Source organism: Lipotes vexillifer, unplaced genomic scaffold, assembly GCF_000442215.2.
Source record: "Lipotes vexillifer unplaced genomic scaffold, Lipotes_vexillifer_v1.1 scaffold957, whole genome shotgun sequence".
Classification (NCBI taxonomy): domain Eukaryota; kingdom Metazoa; phylum Chordata; class Mammalia; order Artiodactyla; family Lipotidae; genus Lipotes; species Lipotes vexillifer.
This window is the reverse complement of record NW_006791360.1, coordinates 517012-540843: the sequence shown is the minus strand read 5'-3', so window position 1 is coordinate 540843 and position 23832 is coordinate 517012. Positions and strand designations below refer to the sequence as shown.

Below are 23832 nucleotides of genomic sequence, written 5' to 3'. Positions count from 1 at the left end.
CCTGCATCGGCAGGCGGACTCTCAAGCACTGCGCCACCAGGGAAGCCCCTGTTGGGAGATTTTTGATTATTGATTCAGACTTCTTACTAGTAATCAGTCTGTTCAGATTTTCTGTTTCTTCATTATTCAGTCTTGGTAGGTTGTAACTTTCTAGGAATTTATCCTTTTCTTCTAGGTTATCTAATTTGTTGGCATATAACTATTCATAGTAGTCTCTTATCCTTTGTATTTCTGTGGTATCGATTTTACAGTTCCTCTTTCCTCTTTTATGTCCTCTTTTTTTCTTGGTGAGTCTAGCTAAAGTTTTATCAATTTTTTTTATCTTTTCAAAGAACCAGCTCTAAGTTTCATTGATTTTTTTTTTCTATTGTCTTTTTAGTCTCTATTTCCATTCTTAAGTTTATTTCCTTCCTTCTGCTGACTTTGGACTTTATTCTTATTTTTCTTATTCCTTGAGGCCTAAAGTTAGGTTCTTTATTTGAGATTTTTCTTATTTCTTACTTATTTTTCTTGTTTATGATGTAGGCACTTATTGCTATGAAATTCCTTCTTAGAACTGCTTTTTTTTTTTTTTTTTTTTTTTTTTACGTTACACAGGCCTCTTACTGTTGTGGCCTCTCCCATTGCAGAGCACAGGCTCCGGAGGCTCAGCGGCCATGGCTCATGGGCCCAGCCGCTCCGCGGCATGTGGGATCCTCCCGGACCGGGGCACGAACCCGCGTCCCCTGCATCGGCAGGCGGACTCCCAACCGCTGCGCCACCAGGGAAGCCCTTAGAACTGCTTTTGCTGCATCCCATAAATTGTATGTTACATTTCCATTTTCTTTGTCTGAAGGTATTTTTTGATTTTTCTTGATTTCTTGATATTATTTCAATCTTCTTAAATTTATTAAGACTCGTTTGTGGCAGCCTAGTATATGATCTATCCTGGAGAATGTTCTATGTGCACTTGAGAAGAATGTGTATTCTGCTGCTTTGGGATGGACTGTTCTTTGTATATCTGTTAAGTTCATCTGGTCTAACGTCATATACAGCTAATGTTTCCTTATTGAATTTGTCTGGATGACCTATCCTTTGATGAAAGTAGCGTATTAAAGTACCCTACTATTATTATTTTATTGCTGTCTATGTCTCCCTTTAGGTCTGTGAATATTTGCTTTATGTATTTAGGTGCTCTTATGTTGGGTACATAAATATTTACAAATACTATATCCTCTTGTTGGATTGACCCCTTTATCATTATGTAACGCCCTTGTCTTTTATTACAGTCTTTATTTTAAAGTCTGTTTTGTCTAATATAAGTATAGCAACACCCTGGCTTTCTTTCAGTTTTTATTTGCGTGGAATATCTTTTTCCATCCTTCACTTTCTGTCTGTGTGCATCTTTCGATCTGAAATGAGTCTCTTGTAGGCAGCATCTAGATGGGTTTTTTTTTTTTAATCCACTTAGCCACTCTCTTTTGATTGGAGAATTAGTTCATTTACATTTAAAGTAATTATTGGCAGGTATGTACTTATTGCTATTTTATTAATTTTTTACTGGCTGTTTTGTAGGTCCTCTCTGTTCCTTTTTTCCTCTCTTGCTTGCTCCCTTTGTGGTTTGATGACTTTAGTGGTATGCTTAGATTCCTTTTTCTTTATCATTTGTGTACCTACTATAGGTTTTTGCTTTGTGCTTACCATTAGGCTTACATATAACTTAAGTGTGAATGCATTTTAGGGGCTTCCCTGGTGGTGCAGTGGTTAAGTGGTTAAGAATCCACCTGCCAGTGCAGGGGACACAGGTTCGAGCCCTGGTCCAGGAAGATCCCACATGCCGCGGAGCAACTAAAAGCCCGTGCGCCACAATTACTAAGCCCGCGCACCTAGAGCCTGTGCTCCACAGCAAGAGAAGCTTAAGGAAATCTCTTGTAAGCTGGTTTAGTGATGGTGAACTCCTTTAGCTTCTGCTTGTCTGGAAAACGCTCCTTCAATTCTGAATGATAACTTTCCCCGGTAGAGTATTTTTGGTTGGAAGTGTTTTCCTTTCAGCACTTTGACTATTGTGCCACTCCATTCTGGCCTGCAAAGTTTCTGCTGATAGTCTTACAGGGGGGCTCCCTGTAATGTAACTACTTGTTTTTCTTTTGCTGTTTTTAAGATTCTCTCCTTGCCATTAACTTTAGAGATTTTAATTATAATGTATATGGTATGAATCATTTACACAACAAGAGACCTCTGAACTCCTTACTTCTAGGTTTACATTTAAGATGGAGGTTGCCACGTCTGCCTCGTAGATAATCCAGGCATATCTTGCTGTTACAATTTTGAGAGAGAATTACTAACAGATTAGGTTTGTCACAAAAGTCAGTCTCCTGTGTTCCCACATAGCAATTTTGACATCCTTTTATAATTGTGTCAGAGCTCTCTGAAGGCAACATCTTTCACCTGTGGGGCTGTAGAATATAGGATGGTGCCTGGTATGTAGAGTGTTCAATAAATACTGAATGAATATATTCTCTCTCCCCCACTCTTTCATGATATCGATGAACTCAAAAGGTAGCTTTTGAAGGAATATATTAGTCGTTAGACATGGCCCATAAAGGACTCAGTACAACTCTTCTTAAAATGAGTAGTTATTGACCAAGATAAGAGGAAACCAACATTATTAGATGTATCTTCCTAGGCTGGCTAGCAATGTCTTCTCTTAGGATCCCACAGCAAAAGGGAGCAATGATGAGATTCTGACTTCCATACCTTGTGATCAACTTGAAATCAAGAATTAGAATATTAAGGTTAAGACTTGCCACCACAGACCCATCAAAAGCAAGAAATGTGATTAGACTCTGTCTACTGGTTTGTCCCCAAGGACATGGGTGGACGTGTGAGGGGAGGGTATCTGTTCTACCTGCCACCTGTGCTTTGTTGTGAGTGGGAAGACAGGCCAAAGAGCCTGGAGCTTTGGAGGAAATTTTAGGTCCTTAGGTTCAAGGTATGTTTTTTTGTTTTTTTGTTTTTTTTTTTTTTTGCGGTACGCGGGCCTCTCACTGTTGTGGCCTCTCCCGTTGCGGAGCACACGCTCCAGATGCGCAGGCTCAGCGGCCATGGCTCACGGGCCCAGCCGCTCCACGGCATGCGGGATCCTCCCAGACCGGGGCACGAACCCGCGTCCCCTGCATCGGCAGGCGGACTCTCAACCACTGCGCCACCAGGGAAGCCCAGGTATGTTTATTTTTGATTGAAAGAAAACATATTTGACCAGATTCAAATTCTTTTACTGCCAAAGAGGCTTCATTTAAAGAAAAAGAGTATGGAACATTTCATAATCAGGAGCACTTTAGTCCCTGTGGACAAGAAAAGTGGGTAGCTGTTTTGCTAAACTTCCCTGGCAGTCCTTTTCTCTCACTAAAGTATAGAAACTTTATGAAAGCATAGACGGTGTAGTACTGTTCAACCCCAGCCCTTCCCAGAATCTGGCAGCTGCCAGGTACACGGGAGGCCCTCAGCAAATACTCGAGCGGCTGAGGCACTCTAGGCAGGCCACATGGGCCACTTACGTCTCATCAAACAGGGGATCCAGGGTCTTCCGCTTCACTGAGGTCTTCTTACGACTTGCCCACCTCCTTTCTGGCAACAAGTAGACACGGACGTAGGGATCAGCTCCACTGCTGGTACAGGGCATCAGGTTTCTGATTTGGTTTCAAAGACATTAAAGAAAAAAGGCCTCTGGTTTTGAAATACTGAAAATACTCATTTAGAGAAAGCTGTACTATCCATACAGCTTTAGATGGCCTTGAGGATAAAAATGCCCTGCAGTCTAGACCAAAAAAAGCAAAAGTCTGCAGAATTCAGAGGATATCAGGTGCATGGTTTTGTAAACATGCATTTTGTAAAGTTGGGTGTAGAGCCAAGTACCATTCCATCTAAAGGAAGTTGAAGATTCTCACTTGAGAAAATGTCCAAACCACCCCAGACAATTTTGCAGTGGTTGTGTCTGAGCAAAGCCCTTGGCTCTGGAGCCCATCAGCACCACTGAGGATCTGTTACAGCATGCACAGCATGCAGGCCTTCAGACCTCATTCCTTCCAAATGTCTACCTTGTCTACCTTGGGGCTGCCTGCCCCTGCCACTGCTCCAAGTGCCCCCACTCTGATTTTGGTCACCTGATGCTCTCAAAGAACCTTTCCTGGCCCTAGCATCCCTTTACCTGCAGCCGTTGATTAGCACGCTGAGACAGTGCTGCAGACACACATAGCGCACTGTGAGCTGAATCTCACCCAGCCCCTGATGCCTGAGATCCCCGTCTCTGTAAAGAAAGGCCTTGTCATTTCTCTTGCCATTACAAGTGCTGACCTCTCCCCACACCCCCAAGAAGTATGTAAGTTAATAAAATAATTCTCAGTAAGGTTCCTTTTAGTTGGAAGTCAGTTCTATCCAGGATTCATGTAAAATTATCCTATTTCACAGTAGGAAAAGCATGGCACAGTAGGAAGAACCCTGGAGCAGCATCTGCCTTTATACTATGATTTCTTATGGAACCTTGGGTGAGTTATTCGACCTTTATGATAGCAAGTTCTATCTTGTAGGGTTATTGTGAAGATCAAATTAAATAACATGTTAAGCCCAGAGTCAACATTTAATAAATGGCAGCCACTGATTATATAATTCCACATTCTAAGGTTTCCATATCATCCCAGTATAAATAACTCCTTAGAATTCAGGGTATGTTTCTGCTGTAAGGAAACTTAACAACTGAAGTCCAACATCTATTTTATAGTTGGTGTGTAGCTAGAGCCACATGAGACTTTTTGGCACGTGCACACGTGCTTTCTCTCCCCCCAGCCTGTGTTCTTTCTATCTCACCATGCTGCCTCTTATGAAGCCATTTTGTGAAAAACCAGAACTTGCAGAGAAAAGTAAGTTCATTCTACTTTTCCATCCAGGGAGGTATTTTTCATGCAGGTCATTTTAGAAAAGATTAAGCAGAGAGGTGCGTACTCAGTGTTGAGGCTGACATCTGTCAGGTCAAAGCAGGAAGAGGCCAGGGAGTTGAGCGAGGACATGCTGGGAGCCAGCCTCTTGGGCGGCCATACGAATAGGGAGGAAGGGCATTTCATGGGTCTGGGTGACTTCACGGGCCCTGGAGAGTGGGGGCCTGGGACAGCCAGGAAGATGGTGGGCACACTCCTCTTCTCCCCCATGGGTGCACAGAACCCTCTGGCTCTGTCCTTGCCTTTGGGCTCTGGGCCCATCTCTTGAAGTGAGGGCTTGGTGGCAGCAATGGTGGCACTGGTGGTGGCTGTGGTGCTTTTGGAGGCTTGCTTGATATCAGAAGCAGGGTCTGGAGGGCATGGCAAATCTGCAGGGCCCTCTCCCTGCGGTGGGGCTCTGGGGTCCTGGTTGGTGGCAACCTTCTTAATGAGCAGAGGGCCTTTCTTTAGGGCTTCAGGTCCTGTGTATGGGCTTCCCAGCTCTCGTTCTTCCAAGTGCAGGAACTGTAAGCAGATGACAGGGTGGTTTATGGGCTGGGCACACCACTACCACTCTTCCCCCCTCTGCTCTCACCTACCTCTGGGAAATGGTTCCTTCTCTTTTCTGGAAGGAACAGTTTTCTCAAAACTCAGTTCCTTCCTGACTCCCCAGTCCAATGGATTTTTACCCCCAGACCATATCTTTTTACCCCTAGACCATATCTTCCTTAACCTCTCTGCCTCTGACTCACTCTGACCAGACCTTCTGTCTTTTCCCTTTCTCCTGCCTCACCAGTCTTCATGAAGACTCAGTTCTGATCCCCTTTTCTCTATCCACTGGTACTGGATGCTGGAGACCTGGCCAATTCTCACAGCATGCACTTCCCCTCGGTGCAGAGGACTCCCTCACCTTAACCTTCATATAGATCACCAGCTGCCCTCTGGATATGGTCATTTCTAGCTGTCACCTTATTTACCATTGCTTTCCCTAAAATGTGTTTCCTATCCAGACACACCCCTGTGCTCGTAGCACCAAAGTTTCAAACCTCAGCCATTGTGTCTCTCCTTCCCCTTTTCCCATCAGTCATTAAGACTCTTCCTAGGAACTTCCATTTCCAGCAATAAGGCGATCAAAATATTCTGAAAAACCTCCTGTTAGGAATGCTCAATAAAAATGAAACAAACATACTTCTAAATGCATAGCCAAATTCACAAGAAAGTAAGGAAAATCCCTAGGTTAAAAAAGAGAGAGAGAGAGAAAAAACTGAAAAATAAAGGTTAACTTTCCCAGGGTCATTTATCAACCATGGAATCCAAGGAGTTTGGAGGGGTCAGAGTAGGACCCATGAAGGTAGGATATCTTTAGTGAAAAAGTAGTCTAGGATAAATAAACATTTCACCCACCAGCAAAGATTGACGACAAGAAATATATCTATCTCAGCCTGTACTCTGGTTGGGGGAAATAAAGTCTTTCATGAGAATATGGCATCTTATAGCCTGTCTCCTATAAATTTTGGGTTCATATTTATACTACCGTGGGGTTTTGAAACCCAAAGTTTGAAAATTAACATGAAAGTGGACTCAGGTGTGTAATGTTCCTGAGGTGCTTGGTTGCAGCCAAAGCAGAACTTCCTTGGAAGTGAACAACCTCAATCCAGGTCACAAAGGCAACGCTGAACATATGTCTGCAACCCAAGTTACCAAATGTAGAAATGAGTCACCATTGAAAAAGCATCAGCAGACACAACAGACATCAAAATTTATCTACCAGGATCTTCAGATAATAGAATTAACATACATTTTAAATATTTTCAAATGATTAAAGATGATGGGATAGAATCATGAGAAGATAATAAAACACAACAAAGAAAAGACATTGTAGATTTGGAAAAGATAAAGTGAAAGATGAAGAATAGCCTTTGAAACAAAAACTGTTGAACAGGTTAAACAGCAGATTAGGCATAGCCAAAGAAAGAATTAGTGGTCTGGAAGACAGGTCTGAGGAAATTAGAATGTAGCACCAAGAGATAAAGAGATGGAAAATATGAAGGTGAGATCAGGTTAAGCCATGGAGATGATGAGAAGGTCCAACATAATAGAAGGAATTGTAGAAGGAGGGATTAAAAGATTAGGAGAGGCAATAGTTGAAGAGAAAATGGCTGACAATATCCTGAAATTGATAAAAAAATATGAATCCACCTCCTAGCTTCTTCCCAACACAGTGCAGATACTTAGTGCTGGGGCAGACCACCCCCTGCCTCCCCTGGGGGAAAAGGGGAGAGGTTTACCCGAAGCACCAGCCTTATGGAGATAAGGCTGTCCAGGCCTGAGTGGTCCAGCTGGAAGCGCTGCTCGAGGGTAAGGTCTGCATAGGGGAGAATCTGGCACAGGGGGATCTCCAGCACTCCTAGAGCACATTCTCGGTCATCATCAAGCACCTGGGCAGTGGGCCAGTCACAAAACAAGAGGATAACCAAGTCCCACCCTCACCAGACTACTCTCTGGGCTCCAGCCAAGACTGAGTTCACTTCAGTAAGTATGTTCTGTGTTTCTTTTGGCCTCTGGTCCTTTCCTGAAAGCTGGAAATGGGACCAACCCTGGTCCCTGCCTTCAGTCAGGGCAAGAGAGTGACTCAGGGTAGAGGCAACTATGATCTGTATGAGGCAAGTCTGTCAAATGCCTGGGACCATCAGGGCTTTAGGGACTGATGAGCTGTGCTGCTCTATGATGGGACTTCCAGACAGGGCTGAGGGGCCCCAAAGACCCCAGTTCTACTACTTGTTGGTCATGAAATCTTGGGCAAGTCATCGTTTGAGCCTCTGTTTGCTCAGGTGTAAAGAAGATCTCTCTCTTCCACAGATCTTTTTTTAAAGAAGTACATCATCATTAATGTCCTGAGTAGATTCCAACCCAGGCCACGCTGGGTGCTAGGTAATAACTGGAGAGACTGGCAGGGAGCACCAAGGAACTTGAGGGTTTGTCCTTCCACAACCTCCTACCCAATGACCTTGGTCACCAGGATCACGAAGATGTGGGCCCTTAGTACCCTCTCCTGACTTTACTGCCGGGGGAGCCTGCTCAGGCCCCCTACCCCTCCTAGCTTAGACGCCTCTTAGCTGTGTTCCAAGAGCCCAACTTCAAGCAAACCTTCAGATGCAGCTGTTCAGCGGCCACGTTGTGCACAAAGAAGGAGAACACCTGGCTCCACACAGGGTCCTTGCTGTGGGGACAGGTCTGGGGACAGGAGAGGGAGAGATCACTGAAGGGTCAAGTTGGGCAGAGCAGGATACCAGCACCCTCTGCTCTCATTCTGGCCCCCTGCTGCCATTGGGAGCCTCCTCTGTGTCCGCCCAGGTATGGCACAAGCTACGGCTCGTGGGAGGCACTAGGGCAGGGCAGTCAGACTCAAAAGCAAGGAGAGTTTGCCAGAAAATCTCACAGGGGCTGAAATCCTACCAGCATTAGAGCTCACTTCCAGGGGGACTTTTGCTGCTGGGGGTGGGGGAAAGGACATAGGCGTAGAGCCATGCCTAAGCTTGAACCCTAGTTCTTCTGCTTTCTAGCCCTTAGGCGAGTCGCTGATCTCTGGCCTCCAGATTCCTGAACTGTGAAACTATCTTGTGAGGTTATTTTGAAGACAGTAATATAAAGTGCCTGTCGTGTGCCAGAACCTACTAGGCATTCAGTGTAAGCTAATTCCTTTTTGCTTCTCTCCTGGAAGTGTTGGGGTACCTGCCCATTTCCTTAGTCCTCGGCTGCATGCCAAGCTGTCTTACCTTGCTCAGGTGTGTCTTCTTGCCTACAGATAGCTTGACATAGGAAGAAGGGTCTCTGCTGACTTTATTCTGTGAGGGGACAAATCCACAAAATGGAGGTGGCACCCCCAGTGCCAACTTGAGACCCTGCCTCTCAACCCTCTCAACCCTCAGGAGCATCGGTGGGACCTGAGGCCACCCAAACACTTCCCTTTGAGAGAAGCCTCCCCTGGTGCTCCCAGGAGCCCCGGGCTGCCGTCACTGTGCCAGCACCTAGACAGGGTTGACCCCAGGGGAAGCTTCTAAGTTAAAGATGGGAAGCCTGGCTGGGCACAGGCCCTCATTCCCTAGAGCTGTGGAGACAGACAGGGTGCAGTTGAGTTCTGGCTCCCCCTTAGCTGTGTCGCACAAGCACTTAGCTTTCTGGGTCCTATTTTTAAAATGGCAATAAAATGGATGCACGGCCACCAGGGGACTCAGACATAGCAGATGTGGGGATGAGCTGCCAAGCTCGGTGCCTGGCTCGCTGCAGGCTCAGTGAACGGCGGTGCTCATTGGCCCTGGGCTGTGTGTGCACGGCACCGCTCAGCAGACGTGGGGCTGTGGTTACTCTGGGGAAAAGGAGCTGTGTGACTTGCTTTCACACCCACTTACCCTGGCACATCTGGAGAGCTTTTTGGCTTGATATTCACCATTTAGGTAGTCAAAAGGGTTTCTCTGCAGCACGAGAAGAACAGGGTGAATGAGCAGCATGTGAACACTTGAAAGTGATGGGCACAAGGCAGGGTGTGTGTGACACTCTGGCTGTGTCACCACTCACCGGCAGGTTGCAGGCGCTCTCCAAGAAGACCACGAGAATGGCAGTGGAAAAACTACCATGGTCCTACAAGCAGACACAGACCCTCACTAGGTGCCCCAAGCATCAGGAGACACAAACTGGTTTAGGAGAAGCCTCTTCATGCCTGAAGAGCCAGCCCTTGCCCTCCAGACTGGCCATACCTTCCCACACAACCTAGCTCTTTGCTGAGGCTGAAAATACAACTGCAGCATGACAGACTCAAGTCAGAACCGGTGGACTTCCCTATGAACTGGACTGGTGGGCACTAACAGAGCTTTTAAGGATCCCATCTGCCCTGTGTGTAGATGAGGGCTGAGGGACATGCTCCACAGAAGGTGAGGCTGGCTGGAGGACTCTCTGGGCAAGATCTGTGGCTTCAGCTCGCTAGCTCCCTCCCTCTCTGCCTCCCCGCACAGCTCTCACATGGACCAGACCTGCCACAAGTTCCCCCCTCCACCCTTCTGCCAGGGAGCACGACAGCCCACACTCACCTCCATCACGGCTTCCGGGTCTGTGATCAGTGAAAGCCACTCCAGCCTCAAGTGCAGCTGCCCGCTCGTTGTGTCTTTCAGGGCAAACCACTGCAGGGGGAGGAGGGGGAGGAGGGGGAGAGCCTGGGGAAAGGGCCAGTGGGAGGCTACTGACTCTCCAGGCAGCTTAGTTCTGGGACCCAGCAGGGTCCTAACAGGGGCTTCAGGGAAGAGGTGAACCAGCCCAGGTAGGCTCTAGCCTAGGAGAGGTGGTTATGGAAGGACAGAAGTACTACACTTTGGGATGGAAATGATGCTGTCCACAAGGAGGGCTTTGCAGGCACCAACTCTACCTCATCCACCACTCTCTTGGTCATGACGTCCCCGAGGCAGATCTGCAGGCTGTAATACACAGGGAGCGGAAAGTCAGCTCAGCCCAGAGGCAGCAACAAGCAGCGGGTGTGGAGGCCCACCCTGAAATCTATTTTGAAATATCTGAGAGGGACCCTCAAGACAGAGGACCTTATTCATCCCAAGAATGAATGGGAGACCACTTTGAGCTCAAGCAAAGGAAGGACTGTCTAACCATCGGGGCTGCTCCCACTGGGCATGCTGCCCGGGCAGGCAGGCGGCTCTGATCCCAGAGGGGAATAAGCAGACACTGCTGGACACACTGGCTCTGGATTGCTCAATGAGGGTGCTATTGGTATTTGGGCTGGGATGAGTCTTCACTGTGCAGAACTGCCCATGCATTGCAGGAATTTAGCCTCCCTGTCATGTGTCCTCTAAATGCCAGTGGCACCACCTCCCGCAGTCATTGTAATAACCAGAAATGCCCCTCCCTTTCCAAAACTGGCCCAGATGCCCTCCAGGGCCTACCTATAGTTGGCATGTGTGTGAGAGGCGGTAACACATTCACGGCGTGTGCCTTCCGCCTCGCCCGACCCAAGCCCAACTGGAGGGTCCTGAGAGCCAGAGGGGAAATTAATTCCATGTAACTGTTAGAAATGTGCTTGAGCTCAAAACACACTTGAAATCAGTTACCTAAACCACGAACCACAAGACACACTTCTAATCTGCAACATTACAAAAATCACAACTCCTTTCTCACAACTCCTTTCATTAAGATGAGAAATTAAAAATGATAAGTAACGTGGTGGTGAGCTATTTCTCAGGTGGTCAGATTGTTCCCCTCCCATTTTGTTTTGTTTCTGTTTTTTTGAATCACCTGTTCACAGAAACAAGCTAAAAATTTTAGGAGTAAGAAGGTTTGGGTAAAATTCTCTTTTCTGCTGCCTCCTAACCCCAGCCTCTGAGATGAGCAGCGGTGTAGCGTCCACACGAGCACATGCGAACACACGTACATGTCCATCCTCCCTGGAAAGATGTATCAACTGCTCAGGTCACTCCCAACCGCTTCCCCTACTTCCCTAGATAGAAATGAATATCCTCGAGGTCAACATACATAGATCCTACTCATCATTTTTAAAAGCTGCGGGATATTCTGCAGTTTGGCAGTGACAAATTTGTTGAAACATTCAGGCAATGTCCTCTGACTCTGGACATTCACGTTTCCAGCTTTTCTGGTTTGTCACCACAGATAAACATTTCAGGTATAATGCTTTTATAGGAGATTCCTGGAATTGGGATGGCTGGACCAAAACGCATGTAAATTTAGAGTTTTGATAGCCAGCCCCACGCCGGTCATTTCAATCCTCTGTCAGCCCCGAGGCTCTGTGTTCCTCTGAACTGGAAGGAGAGAGAGGTGACTTGACCTGCAGGCCACAACGGTTGATGAAGCAGACCTCAAGCATGACCCCAGGGGAGCCAAGTGCCAGCTCAGAGTGAGCAGATGGTTCCTGGGTACCGGGGGCCTGGCCATCCGTGCCAGCCTTGGCCCTGCCCACTGCTCCAAACGGGGACTCTCGGTGCATTATGAGGAGCACAAAAAGCAGAGCCCATGGTACACAAACGTCGGGGCCCTCCATGTACCCCCAGAGGGCTGGTGCTCAGGGCTGGGCACTCGGGAGGCATCTGGGGGGAGGTTTGTGGCAGCAGTGCGGAACGATGGGACTGCTTGCCTGGTACAGTCACCACGTCAGAGTGCAGCGAGGGTTGCAGGGCCCTGGGCGGTGGAAGCAGGGGTACCTGTGCCTCAAGGCCTAGAGCCCTGCGCTCCCAGGCCCAGCATGGCCCTCCTCCTCACCTGCCCAAGAAGTCATCCTTGTCAGGGTCCTCATCGTACAGGTCCACCACCAGGTCCTGCCCAGGGACTTCATACACTATGAACTGGAAGGAAAGAGAGGTGACTTGACCTGCAGGCCACAACGGCTGATGAAGCAGACCTCAAGCATGACCCCAGGGGAGCCAAGTTCCAGCTCTGCCACCTGCCAGCTCAGAGCCCCGGGCAGGTTCCTGCCCTTCTCAGTGCCTGGAGAACTCCACCTGTAAGAAGGGAGTGATGCCCTCTCCTGCGGGGTGCGGAGGATTAGGGGCAGCTTGTGCAAGCCTGTGGGCAGGGTGGGCGCTTGGGATGCTGGCTGCTGTGTTTTCTGCCCGGGGCTTGCCGCTTCCAAACTGCAACACTCAAACAGGCTGTGGGCCTGCCCTTCACATGATAAGGATTGTGGCTGAACTTAAGGCAGAACTTCAGGCTCCTGGTGTCTGGCTCTGGGAGGGAAGGCTGAGAGGACTGGGGCAGAACTGCCCCTGATGTTCTTTGATCTGATTTGAAAACTTCCAACAAAGTCGGCTCTGGTTGGGAAGGGACGTAGGAATCTGTCAATAGGCTGGCCCTCCATCAGGGGCCAGAGCAGCCCACCTCTGGAAGCCTGTTCCCAAGGGCCACGCCTGTGGCCCAGTGTTGCCCGTGGGTGTGTGAGGACTGTGAAGGTAGGGCCCTCCCTCGGGACAGAACCACCCAGAGTGGAGCCCTGGAGGGCATGGAGAGCAGCTGGAAGCCGCTAAGGAGACCCGCACCTCAAACACCTCGTTCCAGGTGGGGTTCAGGTTCTTATAGATGGTCCTGCTCCGGAAATGCTGCAGGCCGATGCTCACCTTGGCGTAGGGGTCTGACTTGCCTCGGAGTCCTAGGAAGTTGTCCTTCTGGGCCAGCTTTTCTCCCTCCAGCAAGTGGGCTCTGATCACTCCCTGGAAAATGCCCCAGCCCGGGCCTCACAGCTGTTTCTAGGGCCCTCAAAGCCCCCGACATCAGAGCCCAAGCCATCAGCTATCACCCCAGCCCCACCTTACCCTCCCCATGTCTGGACAGGGAGACAGAAGCCAGAGACGACAGCCTCTCGGCCAGGGCCATGCAGCAAGGGACGGCAGGGCCCAGGGCTCTCTGTCCACTGCACCACGATGCCCGGCCACATTCCCGGCCCTCCCGCCCCTCCGTGCCTCCAGCCTGCCCCGTGAAGGGCCCATTCCACCGCGGCCACTTCCTCGTCCTGTGCCAACTGCCACGCCACCCGAGCGGCTTTCCTCCTGCGTTCCAGCCCCTCTCTAGCTTACATGTAGACTGAGGCCCGGTGTCATTTCTTCCCACTACCCAGGTGTACACACCCCTGTGGCCACTGCCTGCTGCTGGCAGTTGGTCCCTGGGCTCATAAAGGCCCCAGCACTGAGTCACCCCACTCCCAACACCCTAGGCTATGTCTCAAGTCAGAACAGAGCACAAGAAGTAGGAAAAACACAGTTCAGGGGGCCAGTAGGCCTCTGGCCTAGAACTATTTCTTTTAAATATCAGTAAATACATATGCATTTGCCCTTTGACCCAGCAATCCCACGTCTAGAAATCTATCCTAAAGACATACTGGCAAACATATGAAAAGATATGGACAAGGCTCTTCATGACAGCACTATTGGAAATAACAGAAGACCAGACACAGCTCAGCCATCTATCAGTAGAGAACTGGTTGAAAAGATGCAGCACATTCACGTGGTGGAGTACCACGTACCACACTGTCATGGGGTGACCCTCATGACACATGCATGATAACAGCAAGGTGAGGAGAGCTGTGGCCTGCTGCCGTCCATCCAAGAAAGGGGGACTATGCGTGTAATCAGATGCGTACCCACAGCCATCACACGTGTATGTGCTCATATTAGAAAACAAATAATGAAAAATACTGGAGGAGCAGGGATTAGGTGGTAGAAGCTCGCCTCCTTAAAGTAAAATTTGTTTTTCACACTGGCCTTTAGAAGTGTGCAAATATTTTACATGATTGTAAAAGGAAGTTAAGGTAAAAATTAAACTCTAGAAACGGAAAATGGAAGGAAACAAATCAATGTAAATATTCATGGCCAGTTGTCACAGACACACAGAGAGGAACTATTCCAAGTGAGTTTAAATTGTAGCCACTTGACAGTACATCTCTAGTGGGATATGCCCTAAGGACAGAATGTCTGCCGTAGCTATGATGTACGTGACGGTGCTGTACTGAAACTGCTAAACGCACAGTGTGGGGTAAGGGCCATGCGTCACCCCTGCGTGGCCTGATGCCTCACACCTGGCTCTGATGGTAAAAATAGGCACTTTCCCCTCTCCTGAGGCCCTGACTCCCAGCCCCACGGCCAGGGCACCTTCTGCAGGGAGGTCAAGTGGCTGTCCTCCTGAGGACAGCCCTGAGGGCTGGCCCCCTCCTCAGGGGCCTCCTGAGCTCCCAGGACGGGCGGGGGCAGTGGGGCTGAGCACCCAGGGAAGCCCCGCATCCTGGCTCCTTCCCAGAAGACGTAAGCGTTCTTCCTGCCACCAAAGGATGGAATGGGAGCCTCCTGTCCCTGAAGGGAGAATGGGAGGCTCCTGGAGTTTCCCGGGAGCGAGTGTGACTGCCCACAGTCCCCAACACAGGCCACGTGGGGGGACCAGGATCCAGGAAGGAATGCTCCCTGGGCTTTTTCCCTCCCAAGATGGGTGACTTTGGGCAAGTCATTCAACCTTCCTGAGACTCAGTCTTCACCCCACAAAATAGGATGCCAGGCCCTCACAGGGTGAAAATGAGCATCGCCATCTGAGGGTGCATCTCCCTGGCCCGTCTGTCCCTCAGCTCTGGGCCCAGTGCTCTGCGGCCCGTGCGGGTACTCACGCAGGGCAGAGGGAAGCGCAGGTTGGTCAGGTCCAGCCCCTTCTTCACGGGCACAGTCACACGGTTGGGCAGCACCAGGTGGGCAGCGATGAGGTCCTCCAGCAGGCTGTCTGACAACTCACTGGGGACAGTGGGCACGCACAGCTGTGGAGGGTGGCACCACACCCCCCAGGCCACCTGCCCGTCCACCCATCCCTGGAGCTGGAACCAGGAGCAGAGCTTGGGGGCAGGTGGGCCCATCTCGGGACAGAGCAGCCCTGACCCCAGCCTGCCTGGATGGGGGATCAGGGGGAGGATGTAGGGTGTACATTTTGACCGCCCCTGAGCCCCCCCCCACCCCAATCCTGCTTTGTTCTCTGAGGCATCACAGCATGGTAACCAAGAGCGAGGACATGGATCCTGGGTTAGAATCTTGGCTCCATCACCCACAAGCCGCGTGGCCTTGGACAGTTGCTGATCTCTCCAGACCTTAGTTTCCTCATCTCTAAAATGGGGATAATTATGCCTACTTCCTCGGGTTGTTATGAGGATGAGTTAATACATGTGAAGTGCTAAGAACAGTGCTTAGTGCCCAGTAAATGCCAGGTACGTGTTCACTGTTGTAGCCCTTCTACTCTCTGACGTCACCTTGAAATCCTCCTTCTTTATTGCCTGACTCTATCTCACCAGTAGAGGGAGACAGGGGCAGTGCCCAGAACAGGGCCGGCAGGCAGTAGGTGCTCAGGAAATATCTTCTAAGTGAAAGAAATGCATGACTGGATTCTCTGCACCCAGGGGGCCAAGATCAGTGGGAATGTCCCCAGTGAGGGAGTGAGTGGTCCTCCCTGCAGGTGGGGACAGCTGCTGAGCCTGGCAAGCCAGCCAGGGGCTACCCTGGATGGTCCACTGTCCCTCCCTCCTGGGAGGTGTGTCCACACGGGGCTGGAGCCCTTCTCTGCTCCTCTCAGAGGCCTGAGGCTCTGAGCGCAGCACCACACCGGCCAGGAAGGTGGGTTGCTCAGACCAGCTCCTCCTCGCTGGCCTCTGCTGTGACATCTGCCCCCTCCCATGCCAGTGTCTGTGCCTGGACGGGAGCCACTTAGGCTTCTCACACACACTTGGGTCGGGGAGGGAGTGGATGTGGACAAGGAGGACACTCGTGTGTATCCACACCCGCTGTGCCAGTACCGCACATACCTGACTGTTCTCCCAGGGGCCTCAAGACAGAGGAACCAGGCTCCCCATTTACTGAGGAAGAGCCCAGAGAGGTGAAGTCACTTGTCCAAAGGCAAACAGTGGCTGAGGGGGGGCCAGGAGGCTGGTCTGGCTGGCCTGGTTCCAGAGCCTGTGCTCGCCCCTCATTAGCCCACGTGGCCTCCTCTAGGACATCTCACCTGATGGCGTCACTCCAAACACACCAATGCTATCCCTCTGGAGGGGGCACCTGCCCACCCCTCTCCTCGTGCAGAGAGGGAGAGGGAGGGCACAGCCACGGTGTGGCTCCCAGCACTGGCTGCACGGCCCGGAGGGCCCCACCTCGGGCCTGCCCGGCGGTTCACACAGGCACTTACTTGATTCCTGGCACATCCAGCAGGTTGGTCAGGCCTGTCCAGTTGATCTGCAGGTGCTGCAGGGGCAGAGGGAGGCCATTAGGCTGGAAGGAACCAGAAGCCCAGGCTGAGAACCCTCTGCCAAGGGCCCCGCCCCCACCCCTGCTCCCACGGAGAATTCAGCCGACTGGTGGGCGGCGCCCTCTGCGGGGGGCGAGGTGGGTGAGGGCGCCTCCCAGTCCTGCTCAGGACCAGGGCTGTCAGGCGGGCTGCTTCTGCCGGGACCACAGGAGCGGCCCAAGGGCACGGCCACAGGCCAGCCTGGCATCCGAGGGCTCTGAGTTACAGCCTCCTCTCTGTGACCTCAGCCACTTCTCCAGGCTGTTTCCTGGGCTTGGGGAGAGCAGAGTCGAGCACCTCAGGTCGCCTTAGGGAGCACATGAGATGGGGGGGTCCAGGTGGGCTTCGGCAGCGTTCTTGGGCTCAAACCCAGTACCTGGGCCCAGTGGGCAAGCTCTGGCCCACGAGGAGCGGCAAGCCCACCTCGTCCTGGGGACTCACCGGCTTTTGAAGGAAGAACATGGTCACAGCTCCCACGAAGGGCTTGTCCACCAGGAGGGGCTCCAGGATGAGCCGCAGCATGCCCTGCAACTGGACGGCACAGAGGGCCGGGAGGGACCTCAGCCACCCTTCCTCCCGCACCTGCTCTGCTCATTCACGCCCAAGCCATCCCCAGGTGTCAGGGCCACCTGCCATCACAGCAGGGACCACACTTGGGGAAAAGAAGCCAGCATGCAGCTGCCACCCCTTTGCCGGTTCCCAAGGGTCACAAGCTGGCCCCCACTGCCCCCCACTGCCTTGCTGCTGGGGGGCTGCAGCCTTGACCATGGCCGGGACCCAGGAGTGCTTTCCAGCTCCAGCTCAGCTCCTCTACTCCTACCATAAACTAGCTCTATCTCCTCATTCCGCCTCAGTTTCTCAGCATCGGCTCTGCATTGTTTCATAAAGAGAGGCTCTCACTTCCCAGGGCAGTTGAAGCCTCTCTGGCAGGGGGATTTGATGAACAGAGGCAGGCGTGGGGCTGTCCTGAGCAGCGGGGTGGTGAAGCCCCTGGCCCTGTGATCTCGGACCTGGAGTCCCTTGATTGGTACCAGACTCTGTGCTTGGTGACAACACTCCCGCTGCAGCCTCCTCCAGCATAAGCCCGCTTCCCTTGCCCTGACCCCCAACCTGGAGGCAGTCACACCGGGCTCCACCCACCTGGATCCCGTTCACACCAGCCTGTATCTTCTGCAGCTCCACGCTAATTTCACAGTCCCCGATGTAGCTGAAAGTGGGGAGGGAGAAGGAAGGCAGAGAGGAGGGGCAGGTCCACGACTCAAGAGAGGTTGGGAGACTTGCCCAGTGCAGCCCAGCCCAAGCCCAGATGCCAAGCCTGAACCCTGCATCACCTGCATGTGGACTCCCTGACAGCCTCGGCTTTTCTCAGCTCTGTGCAGACACTGCCCAGACCCCCCAAGGCAGCCCCCGGGGTCCCCGCACCCAGGGGTCCCACGTGCATCCCCCCCTCTGCCCACGAGGGCAGAGACCTCTGGGCATCACTTCGCCCCACGACACCCCGCAGATGCAAAGGAGGGGGTCTGGGTGCACACACTCCTATGCCTCTGCCCCATCTCTGCCCAGCCCTTTTCCCCAGGGACACAGAGCAGCCCCGCAGCCTCCATCCACCATTCATGCAGGCTGTTGCTGGGGGTGGTGAGGTGGGCACAGTAACAAGTTCTCAGAAGCCTGAGTTCAGCTGGCAGCTCCTGCCATGCGATGGGCACAGGAAGCCCAGAATGGGTGCCCTTGAAAGTAGAGAGCAGAGACCCCATCAAAAGACTGAAGGAGATGCAGAGGGAGAGGGTGGCCATCAAATATCTGCATGGCACAGGCAGAGGAGCCAGACATCACAGAAATGCTGAGTGTCCCCTGGAAGGGCAGGGGGAACTCAGGGACCCCAGGGGCCCCCTGAGATGACTGGAAAGCTGGGCGCGTGGGCTAGATGACCTTGACGTGCCCCAACTATTCACACAGGATCTTGTGGCAGAGCCTTGGGGCTAGGAGGGCCCAATTACCATTACCATCTCAACACACTTGAGACCAGCCCCCATACAGTGATGGGTGTTCTGGAGTTGCCTCCTGTCTTCCCAACGTGTTCTTAGTGCCAGCCTCTGGGCTAAGGACAGGAAATACAGAGGCACTGGAAATGAATGGCAACCTTCTGGAACCTCAGGAGTTGATCCTTGGTCCTTTAAGTACAGTTCAAACCCCACCACCTCCAGGAAGACTTCCTGGATTGAATCTCCATTCTCTCTGACTCAAGCCTACTACAAACCTCATTCAAAAGGGGTGCCCCTGCCCAACACACTGGACAAGTCACTTGTGTGTCTTTGCATCCTTTAGTTTTTCTGAGGTACCACAGAGTACAGCTCTCCTGCTGGCCTTTCACAGCCTGTGCTTGGAGCTCCCTGGGTTGCACCACAAGTCCCCACATTTTCTTGTCACACTTGCTTTCTCTTGCTACATCCTCTCGGAGACAGCTGGTCTAACCCTCCAGGTGACCTGGCCTCCAAGAAAGCTCTGTTGCCCAGGCCTTGGCACCCAAAACACGCCTGGTGCCTGGTCTATGGGAGAAGCCAGGCCTGGGCTGAGGGCTCAGACAGTAGTGGCTCCCCTGGGACCATCCGTTCTCTTGCCACTCCTCCCCATCCCAGCAGGGACCTTGTGCTCCAGCCCAGGGGGATGAAGGGGCATATGTGCTGTGAGGGGCTTTCACATCCCAAATGAGTGTTTCCCTGCAACTCCATCTTCAACCTGGCTGTTCCCACAGTGTTCCCCCGCCCTCCATACCTGGCCCCAGGGGCACGAAGGCTCACCAGATCTGCAAGTCCAGGACCACCTGTCTCCGGTTGCACTTGTTAGTGTGCACCTTGATGCCGTTGATCCTGGGGCACTGGAAGAGATGCCAGAGGACTGGGTCAGCAGGGGTCTTGCAGGCAGGGGGTGGGGGGTGGGGTGCTGCTGGCTCCCTGCCCAGAGCTGGGCTTTGTCCACAACAACCAGCGTTGACCACTGCACTCCCGGGATGAGGCATGAAAGCAGAAATCCACCCTGCAGTCTCTGCCCATCCTTGGCACCCTGATACCTCCCTCTCCAAACAAACAAAAATTTTTCATAATAAAATGTTGGAGAAAAAAATTCAATCGACCACACTAGAGGAAAGATTCTATTATCCTATTCTCTCCATGGAAAGTGATGCTTACAAACGCACTGTCACATGCAAAGATTATCAAAGAGTATGGAGCCAAAAATGCAGGAACAAAAGTATTACAGGGATATCTTGAACAGTTCATTTAAATGATTATGTAACTTTTCCCCGAATTTGTGATATGTGTGATATGTCAGCTTTTTTTTTTTTTTTTTTTTTTTTTTTTTTTCCGGTACGCGGGCCTCTCACTGTTGTTGCCTCTCCCGCTGCGGAGCACAGGCTCCGGACGCGCAGGCCCAGCGGCCATGGCTCACGGGCGCAGCTGCTCGGCGGCATGTGGGATCCTCCCAGACCGGGGCACGAACCCGTGTCCCCTGCAACGGCAGGCGGACTCTCAACCACTGCGCCACCAGGGAAGCCCGATATGTCAGCTTTTTTAAAAGTACAACTTGTTGTGATTTATTTTCTCATACGTTCTCATATTTATTCAACATTCATTTTTGTCCTGGTTTTACACTTTAAGTTTAAAATTCTTTTTCTTTGGCCTCCAGCCGCCGCCGCCACCACCGCTGCCCCGGCCGCCTCCTCCCCGAGCCGTGTGGATGAAAGGCTCTTGGTGCTGCAGCCTGGAGTCAGTGCTGTGCCTCTGAGGAGGGAGAGCCAACTTCAGGATACTGGTCCACAAGAGACCTCCCAGCTCCACATAATATCAAATGGCAAAAATCTCCCAGAGATCTCCATCTCAACACCAACACCCAGCTTCACTCAATGACCAGCGAGCTACAGCGCTGGACACCCTATGCCAAACAACTAGCAAGACAGGAATACAACCCCACCCATTAGCAGAGAGGCTGCCTAAAATCATAAGTCCACAGACACCCCAAAACACACCACCAGACGTGGACATGCCCACCAGAAAGACAAGATCCAGCCTCATCCACCAGAACACAGGCACTAGTCCCCTCCACCAGGAAGCCTACACAACCCACTGAACCAACCTCAGCCACTGGGGGCAGATACCAAAAACAACAGGAACTACGAAGCTACAGCCTGCAAAAAGGAGACCCCAAACACAGTAAGGTAGGCAAAATGAGAAGACAGAAAAACACACAGCAGATGAAGGAGCAAGATAAAAACCCACCAGACCTAACAAATGAAGAGGAAATAGGCAGTCTACCTGAAAAAGAATTCAGAGTAATGATAGTAAAGATGATCCAAAATCTTGGAAATAGAATGGACAAAATGCAAGAAACAGTTAACAAGGACCTAGAAGAAATAAAGATGAAACAGACAATGATGAACAACACAATAAATGAAATGAAAAATACTCTAGATGGGATCAATAGCAGAATAAATGAGGCAGAAGAACGGATAAGTGACCTGGAAGATAAAATAGTGGAAATAACTACTGCAGAGCAGAATAAAGAAAAAAGAATGAAAAGAACTGAGGACAGTCTCAGAGACCTCTGGGACAACATTAAACGCACCAACATTTGAATTATAGGGGTCCCAGAAGAAGAAGAGAAAAAGAAAGGGACTGAGAAAATATTTGAAGAGATTATAGTTGAAAACTTCCCTAATATGGGAAAGGAAATCGTTAATCAAGTCCAGGAAGCACAGAGAGTCCCATACAGGATAAATCCAAGGAGAAATATGCCAAGACACATATTAATCAAACTGTCAAACATTAAATACAAAGAAGACATATTAAAAGCAGCAAGGGAAAAACAACAAATAACACACAAGGGAATCCCCATAAGGTTAACGGCTGATCTTTCAGCAGAAACTCTGCAAGCCAGAAAGGACTGGCAGGACATTTTTAAAGTGATGAAGGAGAAAAACCTACAACGAAGATTACTCTACCCAGCAAGAATCTTTCAGATTTGATGGAGAAATTAAAACCTTTACAGACAAGCAAAAGCTGAGAGAGTTCAGCACCACCAAACCACCTTTAAAACAAATGCTAAAGGATCTTCTCTAGGCAAGAAACACAAGAGAAGGAGAAGACCTATAATAACAAACCCAAAACAATTAAGAAAATGGGAAGAGGAACATACATATCGATAATTACCTTAAATGTAAATGGATTAAATGCTCCCACCAAAAGACACAGACTGGCTGAATGGATACAAAAACAAGACCCATATATAAGCTGTCTACAAGAGACCCACTTCAGGCCTAGAGACACATACAGACTGAAAGTAAGGGGAGGGAAAAAGATATTCCATGCAAATGGAAACGAAAAGAAAGCTGAAGTAGCAATTCTCATATAAGACAAAATAGACTTTAAAATAAAGATTATTAGAAGAGACAAAGAAGGACACTACATAATGATCAAGGGATCGATCCAAGAAGAAGATATAACAATTGTAAATATCTATGCACCCAACATAGGAGCACCTCAATACATAAGGCAAATACTAACAGCCATAAAAGGGGAAATCGACAGTAACACATTCGTAGTAGGGGACTTCAACACCCCACTTTCACCAATGGACAGATCATCCAAAATGAAAATAAATAAGGAAACACAAGCCTTAAATGATACATTAAACAAGATGGACTTAATTGATATTTATAGGACATTCCATCCAAAAACAACAGAATACACATTCTTCTCAAGTGCTCATGGAACATTCTCCAGAGATCATATCTTGGGTCACAAATCAAGCCTTGGTAAATTTAAGAAAATTGAAATCGTATCAAGTATCTTTTCCGACCACAACACTATGAGGATAGGTATCAATTACAGGAAGAACTCTGTAAAAAATACAAACACATGGAGGCTAAACAATACACTACTTAATAACGAAGTGATCACTGAACAAATCAAAGAGGAAATCAAAAAATACCTAGAAACAAATGACAGTGGAGACACAACGACCCAAAACCTATGGGATGCAGCAAAAGCAGTTCTAAGAGGGAAGTTTATAGCAATACAATCCTACTTTAAGAAACAGGAAACATCTCGAATAAACAACCTAATCTTGCACCTAAGCAATTAGAGAAAGAAGAACAAAAAAACCCCAAAGTTAGCAGAAGAAAAGAAATCATAAAGATCACATCAGAAATAAATGAAAAAGAAATGAAGGAAACGATAGCAAAGATCAATAAAACTAAAAGCTGGTTCTTTGAGACGATAAACAAAATTGATAAACCATTAGCCAGACTCATCAAGAAAAAAAGGGAGAAGACTCAAATCAATAGAATTAGAAATGAAAAGGGAGAAGTAACAACTGACACTGCAGAAATACAAAGGACCATGAGCGATTACTACAAGCAACTCTATGCCAGTAAAATGGACAACCTGGAAGAAATGGACAAATTCTTAGAAATGCACAAGCTGCCAAGACTGAATCAGGAAGAAACAGAAAATATGAACAGACCAATCACAAGCACTGAAATTGCAACTATGATTAAAAATCTTCCAACAGGGCTTCTCTGGTGGCACAGTGGTTGAGAATCTGCCTGCTAATGCAGGGGACACGGGTTTGAGCCCTGGTCTGGGAAGATCCCACATGCCGCGGAGCAACTAAGCCCGTGAGCCACAACTACTGAGCCTGCGCATCTGGAGCCTGTGCTCCACAACAAGAGAGGGCCACGCACTGCAATGAAGCCTGGCTCCCACTTGCCACAACTAGAGAAAGCCTTCACACAGAAACGAAGACCCAACACAGCCATAAATAAATAAATAAATAAATAAATTTAAAAAAAAAGTAACTGTTTAAAAAAAAATCTTCCAACAAACTAAAGCCCAGGACCAGATGGCGTCACAGGCGAATTCTTTCAAACATTTAGAGAAGAGCTAACACCTATCCTTCTCAAACTCTTCCAAAATATGGCAGAGGGAGGAACACTCCAAACTCATTTCTACGAGGCCACCATCACCTTGATACCGAAACCAGACAAGGATGTCACAAAGAAAGAAAACTACAGGCCAATATCACTGATGAA

The 23832-nt window shown here is 49.8% G+C and overlaps 1 protein-coding gene across 1 annotated transcript in view; it reads right to left on the bottom strand.

Moving 5' to 3' along the window:
* The window catches only part of ESYT3 (extended synaptotagmin 3), a 54798-nt gene that overhangs the window by 4594 nt on the left and 26372 nt on the right, over positions 1-23832 (bottom strand). The window contains exons 4-20 of the mRNA XM_007464359.1: positions 19547-19623; positions 17889-17955; positions 17190-17279; positions 16650-16705; positions 15100-15220; positions 12992-13162; positions 12219-12301; positions 10366-10414; positions 10034-10123; positions 9525-9587; positions 9359-9421; positions 8726-8794; positions 8097-8183; positions 7238-7387; positions 4978-5474; positions 4187-4285; positions 3537-3668 (exon numbers count right to left, since the gene is read on the bottom strand). Of these exons, the coding sequence (XP_007464421.1) occupies positions 3537-3668; positions 4187-4285; positions 4978-5474; positions 7238-7387; positions 8097-8183; positions 8726-8794; positions 9359-9421; positions 9525-9587; positions 10034-10123; positions 10366-10414; positions 12219-12301; positions 12992-13162; positions 15100-15220; positions 16650-16705; positions 17190-17279; positions 17889-17955; positions 19547-19623 (1964 nt within the window). The remainder of the gene's footprint in view (positions 1-3536; positions 3669-4186; positions 4286-4977; positions 5475-7237; positions 7388-8096; positions 8184-8725; positions 8795-9358; positions 9422-9524; positions 9588-10033; positions 10124-10365; positions 10415-12218; positions 12302-12991; positions 13163-15099; positions 15221-16649; positions 16706-17189; positions 17280-17888; positions 17956-19546; positions 19624-23832) is intronic.